At 48.4% G+C, this 21,735-nt stretch overlaps 1 protein-coding gene across 1 annotated transcript in view; it reads right to left on the reverse strand.

The window, feature by feature from the left end:
• Window positions 1-19,427, reverse strand: part of NR3C1 (nuclear receptor subfamily 3, group C, member 1 (glucocorticoid receptor)) — a 21,178-nt gene extending 1,751 nt beyond the window's left edge. Inside the window, exons 1-5 of the mRNA XM_009073534.1 lie at window positions 19,265-19,427; window positions 14,688-14,804; window positions 9,566-9,844; window positions 6,876-7,020; window positions 2,372-2,502 (exon numbers count right to left, since the gene is read on the reverse strand). Of these exons, the coding sequence (XP_009071782.1) occupies window positions 2,372-2,502; window positions 6,876-7,020; window positions 9,566-9,844; window positions 14,688-14,804; window positions 19,265-19,421 (829 nt within the window). The 5' untranslated portion in view covers window positions 19,422-19,427. The remainder of the gene's footprint in view (window positions 1-2,371; window positions 2,503-6,875; window positions 7,021-9,565; window positions 9,845-14,687; window positions 14,805-19,264) is intronic.
• Between the last annotated feature and the right edge of the window lie 2,308 nt (window positions 19,428-21,735).

Consider the following 21,735-nt stretch of genomic DNA (forward strand, 5'->3'; position numbering starts at 1 on the left):
TAGGTTAGATGAGGGAATTGATCCCTGTGAGGTGCTCAGGCACTGGGTACAGGTTGTCCAGAGAAGATGTGGCTGCTCCATCCCTGGGAGTGTTCCAGGCCAGGTTGTAATGAGATGAGCTTTAAGGTCCCTTCCAGTCTTAAGGTTCCCTAACCAGTCTGGGATTCTGTTACTCTATGAAAATGACCAAAACATAAAGGACTTTGGATCAAGGGAATTGATCCCTGTGAGGTGCTCAGGCACTGGGTACAGGTTGTCCAGAGAAGATGTGGCTGCTCCATCCCTGGGAGTGTTCCAGGCCAGGTTGTAATGAGATGAGCTTTAAGGTCCCTTCCAGTCTTAAGGTTCCCTAACCAGTCTGGGATTCTGTTACTCTATGAAAATGACCAAAACATAAAGGACTTTGGATCAATTGAAACGACAGCAGAGAGACAAGGGAAGAGCAGGAACTGGGATTGATGACTAGCTGAACAAAGCACAAGACTGCTGCAAAATGAAAGTAAAACCCCCAAAAGTTTACAGGCTGGAAGAAAAACCAAGAAAGAGAGGGAAGGAGACTGGAGCACCACTGATCCCTGAAAGTGCTTTGAGGAAGAACCACCAGGGCTGGAGCTCCCATGTTCTCCATGTGTGGGGAAACGTGACATTAGGAAGATTCCATGAAAATTCTGCGTGCCAAGGGAAGAGCAGGGGCAGCATCACGGGATGGCTTGGCTCAGAGAGCATCTCAGAAGATCACCTAGTTCCAAGCCTCCTGACATGGATCATGTAACACGTCCAGGAGAGGCAGTGACAGACTGGACAACAAACCGACTGCCAGAGCCAGGGGGAACTGGGACTTGGGCAGAGCTCTGTGGAATAAGGTTGGGACATGGACACTGAACAGATGAGGCACTGGGGTCAGAAACACATGGTGTGAGGACTCAAACCCAGGTTCAGTCCCTGTGCTTGTGTCCTCCTATGAGGATGGTCCTTCTAAAGGCTAACCCAGACAAATCAAGCACATGGACTCCAGTGGTCCTTAAGATGCTTCACTTGAAGCCTTTGGACACCTTGGTGAAGTGAATGGAAAAAGCTGAAGAGAGAGAAGAGAAAGAGCTGAGACAAAGCAGGAGGGGAGGAAAGAGGCCACAAAGCACATTGACTTCCTTAGGAAATCCAACCCTCACTGCACTGCCACCACCTGAGAGGAGCTGGAGTGAAGTGTCTTGTCTGCCTTGTCTACACAGGAGGTGACACCTGCCAACTGCTGCTTCAGTAATTCAAAGGGAAAAGGTCTGTGAGCTACGTCTGTGTGTGCTACGTGTCTAGACCCGTGTGGGCTTCCTGTTTCACTCCTCCTCCTCTTGGAGAACTTCACACAGACACACAATAAACAAACAAAAGTTGTGAAGCTGTGGATTAAAGAGCTATACAAATTTCAGCTATTCAACTCCCCAGAGTTCTACAATGTGCCACTCACACAATGTATGTACTCAATGAAACGTGAAGATGTATTTTATTGTCTTCCCTCACTGGGTAACTCAGGGCCTGCCCAACCTCACTCCCCCAGCTGAGCTCTGCCACTGCCTCTTCGCCACTTCTGCCGTGGAAATCTCTCTAAGGAAACTTCCAGTTCCTCTAAGCAAAGCTGGCCTCCACCACACCCAGAAAAACACTTGAGGAATTTTTGGGAGAGATTTCAGAATCAAACAGAAACTGTTCTAAGTCTGCAGTTTCGGGGAAGTTTTAAGTTCCTACAAAGCCCACGGCTGCGAGAGGCTCGAGGTTTCCTCTCAAAGAGCCCTTGTCCCAGTTCTGGGCTTGGCACAGAGGCTGTGCCAGGCCCTGCCAGGGTGCTGGGGCGTCAGGCCTGGGGGACCAGCCAGGGCACACAGTGCCCCACACTGCTCCCGAGGCACCGGGGAGGGCAGAACTGGCCACAGCAGTGCAGTGTCCCTGTCACCCACTGCCTGCAGTGCCAGCAGCACTGGGGCACAGCCTCCTCCTGCTCCCACCAGGGAACAGCCCAGAGGGATCAGCTCCTCATTTCTGTAGAAGAATTAATGCTGTTACTCACTGGAAATACAAAAGACAAGGCATGTTTACACCCTCAGTGTAATGAACTCACAGGGAGGAATTCCTTCCCAATATCCCAGGCTATTCCCCCTTATCCAAGGTTTCGAATGTCTCGAGAGGGAGACTCCATGCCCTCCCTGGACACCTGTTCCAGTGCTCTGCCACCTCCACGGAAAGAAGTTCTTCCCCATGCTGAGGTGCAACTTGTTGCATTTTCCATGCTATTTAGATGCCTAGCAGAGTTTAAGCTAAGCATGGACATGCTGTGAGTTAAACTTAGGGTGTTCACACAGGTATGAAACTGTTCACCTACTTGTAGAGAGGAGGAGCAATGTCTTCATGCAGAGATACTCCTCGTAGGAGACTTGAAGCCGTGAGAGCTCTCGGGCGACCATGAGCATGTGTTTGCATTGTTCATACATACACGGGAGGTTCATCCTCTGCCTGAGGGACAAAAGCAGAGATTACTGAGATACCCAGACATCCGAAGGTGCAAGTGTGGCTCTCCCCAGGCTGCCCTGGGCAGGGGGTGCAGAGGCACTGAGGAACTGCTCCGTGAGCTATGGCACAGCAAAGCGATGCTCCCTCGGCAGAGAGCAGAGCTGTCTGCCCTGGGCACACAGATGAACATTGGCCCAGAGCTCAGGACGAGGAGCCCCAGTGTGACAAAGGAGGTCTGTCTGCACCAGGGACCCACCAGCAAGCTCTGCTGTCCACAGCCAGCACCACAGTGCTGCACAACCTGACATCAAACCAGGCTCAGTCGCTGTGGAACAGAGTTATCCAAGCCTGGCAGGGCCGAAGGATTTCATCTGCCTAAGGAAACATGATGGTTTGCTACACTGGACCTGAGATTTCTCCAAGTCTTTCAACACATTTAACTCCCTACTAATAGCACTAACTTTCTGCAGCTTCCCAGTTTTCAAAGTGACTTTACACTCACATCGTTCCACGTCTGTAAGGCAATGACTAGCACTGCAATCAAATTTCATGACCTGTGAACTGCAATAATCAGGTTTCTAACCACAAATGGAAAGTCATGTTGACAACCAGAGGAAAATCTTGGAATCAGAATAACAAACATTATGTTTTTATCTGCCCCTTTCATTTTTTTCCCTAGTTTAATGAAACCTTGCACCAAGACATTCCTTTTATTTAGTACCTCATCACACCAATCCCCTCTACGTGTGCTGCTGCAGCTGGTTACTGTCAGTGTTGTGGAATTAGTTTTGGGTGGGAAATGAACAGATTAATTCTGAAGAGTGAGATAGATTTATGCTTTCTCATGGTATTTTTTGTAGAGGAGAGACAGGCAAAATAATCTGTTTCATAAGCAATGAGCACACAATCCCTCTGCAGGGATGTTAGAACTGTATTTTTCGTTAACGATGTGTCACCTCCCTAAGACATCACCTATTCAACATTGTAATCTGCAGACACAAAATGGGATCCCTGCGAAGTTAAGGGTAAGATTTAGCCATGAAATGACAATTCCTCCAAAGCTGCTATCAGTGTTCCATTCTCCCTCCATTAGCCCTGCAGGAGGATTATACAACATACCCTCACAGCATCCCAGGAAACCCTGAGTGGAAAGAAGCAGCCCCTGAGCATGAGTGGGAATTCTGGTGCGTTTTGAAAGACAGAAATGCAAACTCTGGGAACAGTACTAAACCAGACCAAGTACAAGTGTAAAGCCCCACCACTTCCAAATGCAGCTGGACAATCCCTCTGGTGGGACAGGACTACATGTGGCACTGCCCTGTGCCTACATGTGGGCACACACGAGCGCAGAAACGCTGCCCTTAGGTTGGCATTCCAAATCAAGGAGTCACAGCACGAGCACAGAGTGCACCTAAGGTAAAGCTGCATGAAACAGGAGTAAGGGCAATGTTGGGCCATGGGATGTTTCTCAGGGCACTTGACACAAAGCCACTATTTGGCCGGTTGGCAAACGCTCCCCTGACCTCTCGGGGCTGTATCAAAGGGCATCTCACATATTTCAAATTGAGTAATTCAAACACATTCTCTGACAGGGCTCAGCAGTTTTTCCTCCAGTAAAACTAGGCCCATTTCTGGGCAGAAGGTTAAAATGAACGTTATGAAATGGGCCAGCCTGGCTTTTGTTTCTGTCTGTAGGAGCAGCCACATCTACACGGCTCAGAGTCCATAGGAAGGCACAGAGACCTTGGGCCACGTGTGAACTGTAGGTGCCTGAAGAAGGGGCAGCCCCAGCCCCTGCCCTGAGCGAGGGGTTCTGTGTGCTGCCCACAGGGCAGCAGGGCCAGGCACAGCACGAGGAGGCTGAGTCACTGCCTGGCCCTGGCACAGCCGCTGCCAGACGTTCCCTCCAGGTCTCCTGGCCAGGGCACATGAGCTGCTCCCAGCAGGGATGGGGACCCAGCCAGGGGCAGAGCCTCGGGGCTCTCTCTCTCTTCTTGCCCAGGCTCCTGGTTCCCCTCCATGCTTTTCCAACCCCATGGATTCATTTGCCCACACATAAACCAGATATAATACTTCAACTCGGTGCTGTGCTTAGCTAATTCAACTAGACATTGTTCTCAGTGAGGACACCACACGCTGCCTGCTCAGCTGAAACTACCACAGACCCACACTGGGTTCCCACTAGAGCTCTGGGATAACCAGGACTGGCAATGCCAGGGAAGAGCTAAGGCCTGGCAGCTGCCTACACCCCATGGCAGCTTGGGAGCCACTGGGGCAGGAGGCAGAGCCTGGGATGGGCCCTGGGAGCTCCCTGGTGACACTGGCAAAGCTTCTGCTCCCTGCTGACATGCATAAATGCAGTCACATAACCCGAGACTCAACGAGCTGACTGACAGCAGTTATCACTGTGAAGTGATTCTGCTTTAGTGACTGCACATCTGGTCCATCACCTTGTGCTGCAAGTACCTGGTGCTCCTCTGCGCTAGTACCCAGCTCCAAAGGGAACACCCATGGGGCACTGGAGGTGTTCCCACACAGTCCAGAGCCCACGGAACAGCCACAGAACCAGTTAGGTTGGAAGGGACCACAGTGGGTCATCTGGTCCACCCCAGAGCACAGAGCTCAGGACTGTGGCTGAAACACATACGTGCTGGCTGTGGGGGATGCGTGTGCATGACAAAAGCACGTGATGGTTTTCAACACTGCTGTGAGTCACTTGGTTCAGCAAAGTCTGCGAAAGACTAAAACCCAGTAAACAAGATGCTGGTGTTGTGAGAACCAGATGACACCGACTCCACAAAATGAGTTCAGAAGAATGCTGGGGAAAAAAATCTGGGGAATAAGAGACCTGACAAAACACTGCTTACAAAACTGTAATCTCTTGACATTCTGTATGGCAGATCAGATTTGCTATAAGGACAAATGAGACCACAGAGGTGACCTCACACTGAGGAGCAGGATGAGCATATGCATCCAGAGTCAAAATCCCAAGGCCCAGGACTTCCAGGAACTTCCTTCTCAAGCTGGGCAGCAATTAAATGGCATTTGCTGCTTGATGAACACAACTGTGCTCGCTGTAATTTCGGGCACACTGTGACATACCCAGAGGCCAAAAGCTGATACGGCACCAGTGCCAGTTCCAGCAGGGCATGTTTTGACACACACTGGGGAAACAGTTATACAATACTGCAGAATCACAGGTTTAAACCATTTCCAAGTACTAAATGATGGCCTAAAGTCCAAGACTCATTAAGCTGCCAAACTTTTCACCAACTTGAAACGAGTTTTGTGTGTGTGTATATAAACCCACAGATATTGTGTACAGTGTTGCAGTGTTACAGTACAGACATAGCTCCATAAAGAATGAATAGGTTACAGACACAGAAGTGGAATAGCCAATAAATATTCCATTGTCAGGAGGAGACTGAGCTAAAGACTGAACTGGCAGCTTAAGACTTCAGAAGACCAGAATTTAATCCTCTTTCCCACTACAGACTGCATCAGCTAGTGGATCTTGCTACTCTGTCTAAGCAAGAAGTGACTATACCAAGATGATGCTGGACAGGGCTGGTGCAAGGATAAAGGCATGAAATGTTGATGCTGCTCAGATGCTTGAGCAGATACATGACATTATAGAAGGTCTAGCTGTTAAGTATTTTGTGGTTATGAAGTGCAACAGGACCAAAAGTATTAAGGCTGTGTCAAAAAATGGCAGTGGCATTGCCTCCGTCTTAGCACCAGAAAACAGAGACAGGAGCAAGATCCAATCACCTCAACAACCCCAAATTCCCTCTTTCCTTCCTCCACAGTTACTGCACAACACAAGCTTGGAAAAATGCAAGGAAAATGATGTGTGGTGCACGAAAAAAGGTGTCCAAACATTCCAGAAAATTCCACTTTTCTTGAAAATCGGTAACAAAGTTCAACAGGAACATTTACATCCATGGGGTTCTTCCACCTTGACTTTTGAGCCCTGTTTTAACCAGGCTCAGACACAAATGTTTAAGGGATCAGAAACAGCTAGAAACTGGCAGGGCCATGCCACCACTTCTACACACTCACCAGACAGAGCATTATGCAATTTGCCAAACTCTCCTCTCCATCCTAGACATATTTTTAGCTGTGACTGTTGTGGCTCTGACAAAACGAGTGACTCTAGTGAATGGTGCAGGAACAGTCACAATATGGAACGTTCAAGCACAAACACCTCCCACAAAAACTTCTGGATATAAATACACTTAATATCTCAATTACCTTCCTTGGGTTTGACTTAGTTAAAGCCCTAAGCAAGCTGCTGAAAGGCAAACAAGTTGCCAGAGAGAGGCTGCTCCATGCTCGGGTGACTCAGTGCCCCGAGCGCGGCGGCTCTTACTCACTCGTTAATGATCAGGTCTGGGGCGAAGCACAGCAGGTTGCCATTGGATTGCTTGTATGACCTCCAGCCTAGAGCAAAGGCCATCAGGAACATCCAGGAGTACTGCAGGAGGGTCATTTGGTCATCCAGGTGCAGATTGCGGAAACCTGGAGGAGTAGAAATTGGGGAGTGAAGGTGTCAGGTGAAAAAACCAACAAACGAAGGACAAATCTTGTCTGACTTGGAGAAGGGACAGGGTGTGGGCAGCACAACTGCTGTGTGATCAGTGAATGAGTACTGCAGGGGGGAAAAGGTGATGTGATCTTAAAAAGTCACAGTATCTCTGTGTGTGCTTCTCTGGCCCCGATGGTCAGTCAGATCCTAAAAGGCAACAGTTACATTTCTCATACTCTGTAATTCCTGGGCTGCCTTCCAAAAATAACAGGGTTTGTCACTCTTCATGAGAGCAGTTCACTAGACAACGAACTTAATGTCAAATTCTGATCCTATTCAACAACAATTGTGCACTGAACTTAGAGAATAAGCATTGCATAAGTTACCAGCACTAACTGCTTTGAGTCTCATGTGTCACATCAATAGAGGCAACAGAACAATGAGGGAATGGCTAAAATCTGACAAGTGATCCCTCCGAGGGGCTGAAAACACCAAGAGCTTCAGATTTGCAGCACGAGTTCCTGCTAGATCCTGCCCACAGTCAGGAGGAAACTCTTGTGCCACACTGAATCATTCTTGAAGCCTGAACTCGAGCTGATTTTATCAAACTTTATTAAGCATCTGACATCTAAAGAGCTCATAGCATCTAAAAAGCTGCTTCCTGAGGATGTGCCAACAGACAGGGGAGGAATATGTAACAAACTTGGTGTGTCTCACAGCTCCAGACAGCTCCTGGTTTTGGGGGCAGCAGGGACGACCAGTTACTGCTTCGAAAACACAGGCAGAGGGTTTTGAAGTGGTTCCAATTTACTGGGCCAAACCTTGCAATCTGTGCTCAAACCCTGCTCAGGAAAAGGCTATTTTGAAATCCCGAGTAAGGGGCCTGGCAGGGAGTGCTGGCTGGTGACAGCCTGGCTGGTGAGGCACAACCAGGAGCAGGATCCACAAATTAAACACTCTGAGGAACCACCTCAGCAAACAAAGGAGGGGAGATAAGAATGATAAGAGTAGCTGCTATTAATGCAGTTATTAAAGAGGGGATTGGCATTTTCATTGAGAGCATATGCTGTAACCTGAAGGGTTTGGCTAATTAGGGAAACTTCAGCAGAGATAATGAACATGGAAGTGTTTGATGAAGTGGTATCTAAATTCGGGTTTGGGAATACCAGATGGTCTCCCAAGGACCTGTCCCAGAAGGAAGTGTGTGAGGTTTGGGAATACCAGACGGTCTCCTAAGGACCTGTCCCAGAAGGAAGTGTGTGCATGTGAACCTCTCCTAGAGGAAACTGAGCTAATCCAGAGTAACTGCCCAGTGTCAGGAGCCCTGACAGAATCATCCAGCTTGGAAAACACCTCTGAGGTCGTCAAGCCCAACCCCTGACTGATCTCCACCTTGCCAGCTAGGAGAGACACACACCTCTGCAGTCCCAGCTCTGCTGGACACAGATACACTTGAGTTTTCCAGCCTTTCTTTCCCACTGCTAATTTATTTCCTCTGCTCAAAGCAAAGCTGTTATGACTCATAAATCTCATTATCAGACTTTCTTCTTTTTTTCCCTCTTTGGCAGACCTGTTCTGTGATGTTATTTTTGGGCAACGCATGCGTCACAGAGGTGTTTTTGCCAGGGTTTCTGAGAACAGGTAGCTAACAGCACTGACAGGAGTGAGAGGGAGATAAACACTGGTCTTTGTTCTGCAGGAATAAACAGATCTTCAGCTTTCCTTGGCCCTGGCCTCTCCCCAGGCAGATGCCATGTGCTATGGCCAAGGCTGAGATCCGACATCACTTCTTCCGTGTCTAACTGTGTCTTCAGGTGGGAGCCAAAACAGCAACAAACCTCCCTGATCCCCAGGTAAGAGTCAGTCTAACCATGTAGCTACAGAGCTGGAGAGAAAATGAACATCTTGACCTCCACCCTGGAACTGGTGCTCAAACACCTGCTCCCAGTCAGGAAAAAACTGCAGATACTGAGAGGGAGTAAGAACCACCCATGAACACAGAGCCAGATGAGCCATCACAGCAGCACCAGTGTCTGAAACAGAACCTCACTGCTAAAAATAGCCAAGAAATAATGATCTACTGCTCCAAGAAGCTGTGGCTGCTCCATCCCTGAGATGGTGTTCCGGGCCAGGTTGGATGGGGCTTGGAGCAGCCTGAGCTGGTGGAAGGTGTCCCTGCCCATGGCAGGGGTGGGATGAGATGAGCTTTAAGGTCCTTCCCAACCCAAACTATCCTGTGATTCTAGGAGGTGGAGATTAAGCTAATAAAAACAGATCTCTGTATTAGTTCTAAATCAAATCTCCATTTTAATATACTTTTTAACCTTCAGTGGCCAAAGTGTTCAAGCAAAATAGCATAATTTGTGGCAAATAAATTTTTACATCTGCATTTTGTTCTGCTTTTCTACTCCAGAAGTCTTTGAGACATGAGCAAGCCCAGTTATCACTAACCCTTCACCTGACCAGCTTTGAAGGACACCCAATATGAAGACTTTAATGACAACGAGAAGACTACACTGTGTAATGTCTGTGCCTTACCTGGGATTGCCTTTGCCCACTTGACTGCAGCCACCACCTGCCTTCCTCCCAGCATGTTGAGGGTGGAGAGGATCCTCCAGCTGGAGTCGGGCAGTGTGCTGTCATAGCCTGAGTACAGCACCTCGGGCTCGATCACCTCCAGCAGCGACACCAGCGTCGGCGTCAGCTGCGGCAGCGACGCGGGGACGATGCTCTTGTTCCCGGCGGCCTCGGCCCCGTCCCGGCTGCCCGTGGCACTCGCCTGCTGCAGCCCTTTGATCTTCTTCTTTGTTTTCCGAGCTGGGAAAGGTTGGGGAAGTCACAGGTGAGACAATGGAAAGTGACAGCACAGCGATGAACAGGTGCCAGAGGAAACGCTGCTTTCCTCCCCCTGCAGCTGGGCCTGGCCATGGAACCCTGCACAGCAGTTGGCCATAAAGGAAAACATTCCTCATGAATTCTAGCTGGACTTCCAATGAAATTAAGCTCCTTTTAGGCTTTAATGAAAGTCACGTTTCTGTCAATGTTTCCAAGTGTTCAGCAATGTCTGCAGGTACCTTACAAGGCTGATCCTAAAACATGTAATATTTCTAATATCCTTAGATAGTAGAAAACAGTTCTTCCCCCAGAGGTGTTTGGGCACTGAACAGCTCCCCAGGGCAGTGGGCACAGCCCCAAGGCTGACAGAGCTCCAGGAGTGTTTGGCCAATGCTCTCAGGCTCAGGGTTGGTTTTTGGGGTGTCCCGAGCAGGAGTTGGACTGATGATCCCTGTGGATCCCTCCCAGCTCAGGACATTCTGTGAACACAAGGCCCAGTCCTACCACTGGAAACACTTGCAGGACTGCACACTTTAAATATTCCTTAAAATATTAAGTATAGAAACCAGGCAAAAGAAAGTAAAACAGTAGATTTAATGGGTAAGAAGTTGCTGGCTCCCTGGAGCCAGGGAAAACAGCTTTTTGTTCAAATGCTGGGCAGGAGGAGGTTTCTCCCTTGCCAGCTCCCTCACACATAAATCACTGCTGCACAATTAAACCATAAACCTCATTCACCAAATAAATAAAACATCACACAGAGATGTTAACTGCAAACTACAAAAAGTTGGAGCAACAATTTTATTAGCATCTTGTCCCTAATGGAGTCTCCTCCTGGTCTCAGGCAGCCCACACGGGATGTGCTGCCCAACGGAGACCAAACGGAACGAGTTCTGTCCCTGTGTGTCTCAGCTAATGAATTGGTTCTGTCCTGGCACTTCCGAGATAAATCAGGAGCCCATAAAAGCACCACGTAATGTGGTTTCACATGCAGAGTTCCTCCTGACCTACTCAGACTCTCTCAGCATCCCAAAGGCACCACACGTGAATCCCCTCCTGGCCCTGCTTCCCCCTCTGGCTACGACGGAGCCTTCAGGGACCAACTGCCAAAGACAAGGAATCCTCTATGGACCTTGTAGAATTTCCACTTTCCCAAAGTTTTGTGGACTGGCCACACGTGCCAAGCCTGCTGTTGGGGAATAGCAACAGCTCTTTCCTTGGAGCAAAGAGCTGCTTGTTATTCTCATCCCAGTTATGGAATGGCTGCTCAAAGCTCCTTTCCACCTCCTGGTGTTTTCTGCCCCATTATCCGTGTTCTGCAGAGCAAATGAACTGCTTTGACTTAAATTTAGAAGCACATGCCCTCAGCTTCCTGCAGACACCTGGATGGAGCATCTCCAGCCCAGAAAGTCTGATAAAATTATAATCAAAATAAACAGATCTGATAGGACAAATTATTAGGCAAGAATTTTTTTAGGCTGTTCCTGGCCCTGACGTAGATCTATAGTTGTAACTCACCGAAAAATAAAAGGTAGAGATAATGTATTTCCTTCTAATTTGCTTTCAGATATAAAAAGCCCACAAATTAGGCCCAGCTCCTGAGGGCATGTTGCAGGAGACAACCCACGCAGGTAAACTCAGCATGGATGGAAAAGCATCCAAGATTTTCTGTCGAAAACAAACAAATCCCCCCAGACCCCAACCCCCTGTGGTTTGGCATCCTCTTCCCTGCCCGGAGGGCAGATGGTCTGTGCACCTGGGCCAGGTGGGGGATGGACCTGCCCACCACCAGCTCCACCGAGACACCTTCCTTCCAAACTGGGATCCACAGCGGCCCCACGGCACTCAGGGCAGGGCAAGGAACGGTGTCAGAAAGAAAAAACCATCCTTCAAAAAATGGGAATAAATTCCAACTGAAGAGTGCAGAAAAACCCCATAAATTGCCAAGTTTAACTGTAAAATGCAGCATGAAAAGCCAAAAAAATTATGGGATGATTTTTACAGGCATAAAACCTAACAATAAATCTTTTCTTCCAGCACATCACAAAGAAAAGAGCTGCCAAGGAACACCAATTAGTGGTGGGAGCGGAAATGAGAGCTCAAGGAAATAAAGGCTGTAGTACAAAATATCATTATGCTGCTGTGTAAATCTCTGGTACCTGCAAGCTTGAGAGTCTGATGGTTTTCCAGCCCCCTACGCCCAAAAACACACACAAGAGGAAACAGAAAGTTCCAGAAGAGGGTGATAAGTAGGGCCAAAGGGAGGACTGATGGACCTGGTGGTCCTGGAGGTCTTTTCCAACCTTAATGGTTCCATGACAAAAAGGATTAAGAGAAACTTATCAAGTTAGATTTTTCTAGGGTGGAAGGAGCCACTTTTACGTTCAGGACAAGAGCAGGTCAGAATGAAATCATGGCAGATTCCATGTATTTATTTACTTATTTAAGAATAAATTAGTCTTCTACCCAATACTTCACAGGGAAATTCACTGCAGGTATTAAAACCAAGAGATACCCCAAGTGTGGCTGGGTGGGTTGAAGCCCAGCAGCAGGTCAGGGGAGTGCAAAGGGCCCAGGGTGGATATTGGGGTCTCGTTCGGTCACCCCCTGGTTTGCTGTGACCATGACTGATGCACTGAGGATGCAGCTGGAGACTCTTCAGAGAGAAATTATTGTTCAAAAAGTATTCAAATGTAATTCTCTTTTAAGCAACAGTAATTCCTGACCTGTGACCATCACACAGATGAGATAAAAGAAACTGGTTTTTGGTCTCTCCTGCCCTTTGTGCTGTCTCCCAGTTTGCTTTTCTGCACCACCAATTCCCATCTGTTCAGAGTTGTCCCATAAATCCTCGTTCTCAGGGTGTTTTTCACCCTTTCACACTACTCCAGGTTCTTCCAGTTTTGTGTTGCTGACTTTCAAGATTCCTTTTCCCTCTCAGCCCTAAAAGCTTCCCCCACCTCCTTCTCCAACAACTTACATAACAGCATCCATCCTCCAAAACCTCACTATTCTCTGGGATTCTCTGTGCCAGAACTCAGACAAACTGCACTGGAAAGGGGCCAACCTCCATGGGGAGAAATGGCAAATATCTGACATCATTCCATTTCATTTTCTCTGCTGCACAAAGGCGACTCAGCATGTCAGGGCCAGGCTGGATGGGGCTGGTGGGAGGTGTCCTGCCCATGGCAGGGGTGGAACGAGATATCTTTAGGGTTCCTTCCAACCCAAGCCAGTCTGGAATTCTGGTATTCCATTCCCTAGAGCCCGAGACAGATATTAGAGTCTACTGAAATTGCTGCAAGGGAAAGGCTCACTGTGAGAGGACTATGCCTTGCAGTTAGAGTGCTGCATCTTACCCCTAGAGCACCAAACCTTCCAAGTGCCTTTTCATATAGACAAATTATTAATATCATGGATGTATTTTGAGAACAACTGTGAAGAGAAAAAACTGAAGCAAGCCTTAAACCAAAAAGAATTTTTTTCCACCTCGAAACAGAAACTGAGGGTTTGGCACTGTTTAAACTGTCTTCAGGTTTTGCTGTTCCCTGTACCTGCCCCTGGCCACACCAGCCCAGCAGGGCAAGGACCCTCAGACACCGTGAGCAGACCAAAGGTCTGTGCTCCTGTCACCTCTGCAGCATGAGCTCCAGCCCCATGGAAGTGTCCAAAGCCCAACTCCAGCTCCTGGGAGACACTCCCTCACAGCCTCATGTCCTTTAGGGGTTTATTTTAGAACCCACTGTTGTAGATTTTGGCTGTACCCTCCTGTCCTGTGCAGGGATCATGGCAACACCTCAACAAACCAAGTAGCAACATCCCTTCTCCACCCTGAGGGAGGGACACCCTGTAAGAGTGTCACAGAGCACGTCAGACCCTTGGGTTTGTGCCCTCTGCTCTGAAGGAAGGAGCAGAGAGGCACCTGCAGCACACAGAACTGGTGCTGTGTCCTCCTGAGAGAGCTGGAAGCAGAAGAGGCAGAAAGGATGTGCTAACATGGGCTCCAACATGTGGCTCATGTATCCCTTTCCCTTAATTCACCACTCACATCTTACCAAAGGATATTATCACTGACTGAAATGAAATTCTGTTCATCCTTGCAGCTGACAAATACGTTTCTGACATTTTTATTCTGCCTGACAATTGTGATTACACAAGTATCGCCGGGATAACTGCGCTGGGAAGTGCTGCATTAATCTCTGCAGCTCAGGGAAAAATAGCAAGTGTAAAACGGAGCTGACACTAATAAAAGTGTTTTATGCTGTTTTACAACTGCTGCTAAATCTCTGGTTGATGTGGCCTTCAGATTCTCAAAAGCCAGAACTGATATGCAGTTCATTTAACCTGCCTTTTCTAGAGAGATTTTGACAGATATTTAAGAAGGATCCACAGCATGAACAAAACCACTTCAAGTTTCTTCAGGCTGAAGATGCAATCCCCACGGATGTCCCTCTCCTGTGTGGTGTTAGTGTCAGGTCCCTTAGTGAGGATGGGCAGGTCACACACCTTCCCACAGGTCTTACACTTCACTCTGGGTGTTCTCTGGGAGTTCTGCTGTCTATGCAGTGAAAAAGCAATGAGATATATGTGCTGACAGGAATAAAAAAATCACCCTGGTTTGTGTGCATGACTCACTTCTGCTGAACACACCGAGAGACAGAGCACAGAGAGGAGAAATTTTAGCACCGAACCCTCCTGCCTCTCATTAAACTGCTCATAAAATGCAGTCCTTGCTTTTAACATATTCCAGTGCTGCTCAGCTTCACCAGCAGCCCGAGCTGTGCTGGGTGGGATTCCAGCACTAGAGAGATGAGCAGAGGTGACTCACCTTCGAGGTTCATGCCAGCCTGCAGACACTTGCGGTAGCGACACGCTGGGCAGTTCTTCCTCCGGATCTTGTCGATGATGCAGTCGTTCCTCCCTGCACACAGGTAGTTGTGCTGCCCTGGGAGCACAAACACAAACACAACACCCATGAGCTCCCTGGCCACAGCAGAGGATGAAGCCATTCATCCCTTCAGGACCCTCAAGGAGTCAGGATGATGCAAAACCTTTGCTCACTGTGCTGCACGTCTCGCAAAAATGATGTCACAGTGTGTTAAGTGGTTAAATGGAGCTTAGGGATCATCCAGCCCCAACCCCTGCCCTGGGCAGGGACACCTCCCACCAGAGCAGGTTACTCAAGGCTCCATCCAACCTGGAATGAACACTGCCAGGGTTGGGGCAGCCACAGCCTCCCTGAGCAACCTGGGCCAGTATCTCACCACCCTCACAGGGAAAACTTCTGCCTAAAATCTAATCTCAATTTCCCTCCTTCAATTTCTCCCCACTCCTCCTTGTGCTGTCCCTGCAGCTCCTAACACAGATCCCTCTGCAGCTTCCCTGGAGCCCCTTCAGCTCCTGGACGGGGCTCTGAGGTCTCCACACAACCTTCTCTTCTCCAGACTGAACAGCCCCAACCCTCTCAGCCTGTCAATCCCAGTATCCATCTGATTTCAGGCATCCAAACACATTTTCAGGCACTGGGATATTGCCCAGGGAGGTGGTCGAGTCACCATCCCTGGAGGAGTTTAGGAGGGGTCTGGATCTGGTGCTGGAGGATCTGGTTTAGGGTTTAGGGGTTACAGCAGTGACAGATTAATGGTTGGGCTTGATGTCTTAGAGTTCTCCTCCAAGCTTGATGGTTCAATGGTTTCTCATATTTAGACCCCCAAAGCCAATGAATTTAGGTAGAAATCCTATTTTCTATTTGTTAACATCAGGCAACCTCTATTTTTAAAGCTATTTTCTCTTACATTTACTGAAGCTTCTACAGCAGGTTTCCCATTTTCCTAAACAGTTTGACAAGAGACATAAATAACGTTCACAAACACATTCTGAAAACATTCATAGAAAGATTTCTACAGAGAGAGACACAGTTTCAGCGGTTTGGAAGTCAGGAAACCTCCTTGTTTCTCTTCAATCTGATCTGGACAAACCAAGTTCTCTGACTTTCTGGATCCAGAGATTCAGAGCAAAACTGACCCTAAAACACTACACGAAGTAACAATTTCTTGGCTGCTCAAGGCAAGGCAACAGGAGAGGAATATCTGTTCTTAATCATTTGAATTAAATGAACAAATGTCTCAACATAACTTACTCCGAGAAAGGTAGTGCTAACAGACAGATCCTTCTCCCAGACAGGGATTAGGAGGCACATTTCTTTGGGGAGCAGAAAGCTGCAGTTTTTTACAGCTTTTACACCATATTGCAAAGTCTTGACAGTAAAATACTGTGAGAAACAAAAGCATTTTCCAAAGTCTGAGTGATTAACAACAGAGTCCAAGAGTCTTCCCACAGAAAAACAGCTTGGGGAAGGAATTTGTTTCAAGTCAGCTGTGAAAATTGTGGGCATGCAGAGCCCATTCCTAGGGCTTTGGTCAAACTTCTCCCACAAAGTGTCTCCAGTTGATACTCCAAGGAGGACCTCAATATTTTTCTGAATGAACGCCCTACCTTTCCATTTCGGGCAGAGGAGCCTTCCTGACCCTCGCATAGACTCTGTGTTTAATTAACTCAGACAACAGATCCTCAACTCACCATTGCCATTAGCATCCTAACCCACCTAACCAAACTCAGCTCTACACACACGAGGTACAAACCAATGGCAGCACTGCAGTGGAGCACAGACCACTATTCCCTGTCCCTCAATGCTGTGGTGAGACCACAGCTTCACTCATCTATACAGATCCTTCAGGTGAAGATTTTCCTGACCTGTTCCATTTCATTCCTGACAAAGCCTCCTCTCCTCACTGGTTTCTTGTATTTACTGCTTACCTACTCCTGCCTTTCCTAGGGGCAAACGACACTGTTAATTTGTATGACCTTGTATTAAAGCCTTCTTGTCACATGCACATCTTGTGGGAAAACAAAGGGAAGCTGATGCTTCTTGTCTGACATGCCAGTAGCCAGATGGAACGTGCTTCACTGTTTTTTGCTGCTCCAAACCCAAAGACACTACACAAATACCCTGGCAGAAACCAGTAGTGAGCCAATGGAGATGTCTCCAAGGATTTGGGGCACACAGGGTGGCCACTGGCACTGGGGCTGTGACACACTACGGCACTCCAGGACTCTGCTCGTTTGGGCACATTGGCCTATAAAAGGTTGGGAATTGCAGACACAGGACTTTGGAAGATGGAACTAAAAATGCTGACGAACCAGGACTGTGTGGAGCACAGCAGGAGGGAGAGGAGCTGGGGGATCTGCGGGGAGGGAGGTGTGAGGACCTGCAGCAAGGCAAGGATGAGGAGGAGGGAAGAGTGGAGAGGATCTGGGTTGGTGTGTTGGGTGATGTGCTGGGAGGTGAATGGAGCTGGTTCTGCCACCAGAGACACTCAGTCACCAGGGCTCTGGGCCCCGAAGCACCACGAAAATGAGAGCTGACCCAGATGTCTCTGGGTGCCTGAAAAGCTGTTTGGGTGAAGAGCTGCATAAACACAGTGATGTCCCACCTCCATCCTTCCTCTCCTCCAGTTCTACTCTCTGCTGACAGAAACACACCTCATATCTACTTTCTAGACACTGACACTTTCAGTTTCTGTGACTATTTCTGTCACAGCACATGGGCCTGGAGGCAAAGGTGGAAAAAAGGGCCTTGGCTGAGGGCTGGGCAAGCAGTGTGCAGAGTCAGCTCGATCTGAGCACTAACAGGTGCCTGGCAGCTATCAAAGACAAGGATGGTGCAGAACCAAATTCTTTGTACATGTGGTCCTAGTAAGAAAAATGCCTATAAAAGGCAAAAGCAAATTATTTGCTCCTTGAAGTGAGTACTAGAACCAACAGATCCTGGAAGGTCCCCTGAAAACATCTGTGCTATCGAATGGAAGGATTAAGGGTGCTCAGTCCTTGGAGCTATGGTCAACGAGGTGGTGCTTGGTCCAAGGATGGACTTGATGACCTTGGAGGTCTTTTCCAACCTGAATGATTCTGTGAAGGGTGGGGAAAATTTGTGGAACAATCAAAATGGAAGCAGAGGTAAATCCTGAGGAACAGACTGTCATACTTCAGCTACAAGTCTGCTTTCATTTTGATACAATAATTAATCTAGAATAATTATATATTATGTACTTACAATAGTTAATGCATAATACTCTGATTAATATCAGTCACTGGGTTGATTCCTTCCTGTATCAACAGTCCTATGATTTATTTAAGCTCGAGAACAGGCAAATCCATGGTTATGCCACATTGCAGCTGCCATATAATATGTCCTCAGAGGGATCTCCAGTGACCTCATTTAAACCAAAGGTCCAGATGATTCTCTGCTTCAAACAAAGTGCTTTGCACTCCAGCCTTGTTAGACTACAGAGCAGCTTCAGCTGATGTCCCTCCCCCTTGTGACTCGCAAAACTGCGACATGAACTTGACTTTCCCAATCCCTCTGACTTCCAGAGCTCCCCATGGCACCCAGGGAGCTGGGAGCAGGGGGAAGTGCTGCTCCTGAAGCCCAAGAGGTGGTTTGTCCCTGCCAAACAGCCTTCCCTCTCCTCCAGTGACACCCAACGTGCAGAGGTGCCAGCGAAAGCGAGTCTGGCTGCGCGGGCTGTGCGAGGAGGGCACGAGACAGGAGTGTCTGTAAGGCTGTAACCAAGAACTACTCTGTCAGACGTGAGGGATCACATCCTGTCAGAGACACTGGGAATATGCTCCAGCTTCTCTGCATCTGACACTGAGGCAAAGTCAGACTTTGAGGTACAACCTAGTCGATGACAAAGTGGCTACTGATGCAGCCCCAAATGACACATCCCTTCTGCTGCACACACTGCAGTCACAGTGCCAGTGCCATCCCCTCTAGCTCCCAGGCTGATGTTCTCCCTGTGATTAGAGAGAAATCTCGATGCTCCAAACCCACACATGTCCCTGGTACCCAGTTACCCTGCAGCTAACACACAGGGGCATGGCTGGATTTAAACAACATTGCAGGCAGAAAAAACTGCCATAACCTCACACCCAACAGATCAACCAACTCTATGTACAAACTTCTAGACAAACTGGCTAACCTGAAACTGGAACCCCACAACCTTTACAGGTCTAATGCACACAGACCAACATCTGTATAAAAAGGGACAAAGGAACAAAAACAACAGAGAAATAAAATGAAAGAGCCGAAAGCCAAGACAACAATAAATCCTTTTCCCAGGAGTGAATGGGAGCATTTTTCCAGTGTGAATGGAATCCATGCTCCAGATAATGCACCATTATCACTGAGATGTACTGTGACAACATCAGTGATCTAATGGATGGGATGTTCCAGTAGGATCCTAGCAAAACCAGGGGTCCCAGTAAGATTCTGTGTGCTGGGTTTGAATGTGGATGATCTGCCCAGGGATTTTCTCTCTCTAAACTCATCAAAGCATGTCCTACCTTCCACTGCCCTTTTGAAGAACACCTTGCAGCTGCCACACGTCAGGACACCATAGTGGCACCCAGAGGCCTCGTCGGAGCACACCAGGCAGAGCTTGGGAGGTGGTCCCGTGGTTGCTGAGGTTGTGGATGGAGAGGAGCTTACATCTGATCGCATCCCAGGGCTGAAACAAAGCAGAAAACACTTTCCATTAAGGTCCATGGCATAGAGGCAAACCCAGGGTCTTCACCTGCCAGGAATGGCTTGTCCTTGCCCCCAGTGTGAATGTGATGCATGGGAAGTGCACCAGACTGGAACAGTTCAAGGAGGAATTCTGTGCAGCCCAAGCAGAGCTGTATGGATCCTTCCCAGCCTGTTTGGCTGGGTCGGGATTCCTTCCCTTATACATTTCCTCAGCCAAGTTTCTTGCACAATTACCCCAGCCTTCCAAACTGACTCCTGAAACAAGCTGCCACCCCATGCTGTTTCCATTACTGCTGCATTCCCTTCAGCCTGCAGAGCAGCTCCATTTCCACCAGCACCATCGAGTTCTCTACTGGGATGCTCTGAAGCAAGACACTGCAAACTGGGCCATACACTGATACATATTCACAGTAGTAAATTATCATTTCACCCCAGCAGTCTAGGAAAAGAATATACACTCCTGTCTCAGGCTCTGGTTTTCCACAGCACAGACACAAACGAAGGGTTAGCTTGTTAGGGGGAAAAAATCCCTATTAGAACAACAAACAATCCATCATAATCTCCCTGGAGCTGCTCCTAATCCTCAGGGCTGACCCAGCAGTGCTGGGACAGAGTTCAGAGGTTGATCTAAGGTGTAACCTTACCGCCCCAGCCCAGCACTGCCTGCTGGAGGCTGCCCCACACCTCCTCAGGTGTTTATCCACCTCCACACGAGGAAGGACTTAAAATCATGGAACCACAAGGGCTGGAGGAGACCTCTAAGATCATCAAGCCCAACCATTAACCTGTCACTGCTGTAAGCCCTAAACCAGATCCTCCAGTGCCACATCCAGATATCTCTTAAATACCTCAAGGGATGGTGACTCCATCACCTTCCTGGGCAATATTCCAGTGCCTGAAACTCCTTTCCATGGAGGTGCAGAGCATCAAACAGGTGCCCAGGGAGATTGTGGAGTCTCCCTCTCCGGAGACATTCAGAACCCACCTAGATGTGTTCCTGTGTCACCTGCTCTAGGTGACCCTGCCTGGGCAGGGGTTGGACTGGATGTTCTCCAGGGGTCCCTTCCGACCCCAAGCGTTCTGTGATTTCCAACAAAGTTTTAAACTCCTAAAAGGCAAATTCTGTGCTGTCTGCTTCACTTGCAGTGATTTCACAGGAAATCTTGCTCGCCAGGGTTCCAGGCACCCTCCAGATGAAGCTAGAAAAATGACACTTTTTTTTAAGGCTTTGGTGCCTTTCCTTGGAAACGCTCCAGACCATCCACGTTCCCCAATGTGGGCTTGACATTCATATGTGGGTTGACTTTTGCATGGAAAATTCCTTTTCCTCTCCTCAAGAAAGTCTGACCAGATTTGGTCACATTTAAAAAACCCACAGTTCTCAAACGTTCACACAACCTTTAAAATTCCAGCCCAAATTAGAACATTCCAACACCTGGGAGGCTCAGCTTTTGAACAGGTCCATATGTCCCATTCCTGGAGCACCTGAGAAATGGCCCATGCAGCGATTCAAAGGACTTGGCCATTATGTTTGCTCTGACCAAGAGGGTTTAGGCAATAAAAGCAGACAAGGAGCAGATATCCTCCCACTTAAATACAGAGGGGTCAAAGTCAAACTAGAATAAATGTGTCAATGAAGTCCTCACTTTGACAAATATGGAACCACAGGGCAGAGAAAGAGGAAAATTATTTGTGTGAGGGAGAAAAATGAGACAGCACAGGCACATGGAGGCGTAAGGTACGTGTAAGGCCCCTAAAACCAGTGTCTGAGCTGGGGAGCAGCTGAGCTGTGTCTCAGCCAGAGCAGGGAGGGCTGAGCAGCAAAGTAAACACCAGGCAGCAACACAGCAACACGTGGGAACAGCAGTGGGAAGAGGAGAGCAGAACAAGGCCAGAACGAGGGTGCAAAGGCCTCAGTAGAAAGGGTTGGCAGTGAGAATGAAGGAGAATGAGTCAACCTTGAGGAAACAGGGAAGAAAAAGGCCCCCCTTTTCCCTAAGGAAAGAATGCTTCTTTCCAGAACTTGGGAAAGAGCTCAAATCCGTCACGTTGCTCCTCTGTGCTCAGAAAGTATGTGTGGAATGCTGCAACACATCTTTATGACTCTAGCAAGGGGCTGACACCCAGCAGCAGCTCGTCCCTCAGCTGAGCTGGCTGTCACCGATGGACTGTGTCCCTGTTTATGAGCCACGGGATGGCTTCTCTGGGTTTGTCTTCTTTCAAAGCACAGCAAGCTCTAATAGGGCCCTCAGTTGCACAATCCAGCAGGCAGCATCCAGGCGAAGGC

The sequence above is a fragment of the Acanthisitta chloris genome, unplaced genomic scaffold, assembly GCF_000695815.1.
Source record: "Acanthisitta chloris isolate BGI_N310 unplaced genomic scaffold, ASM69581v1 scaffold15834, whole genome shotgun sequence".
In the NCBI taxonomy this organism is placed as follows: Eukaryota; Metazoa; Chordata; class Aves; order Passeriformes; family Acanthisittidae; genus Acanthisitta; species Acanthisitta chloris.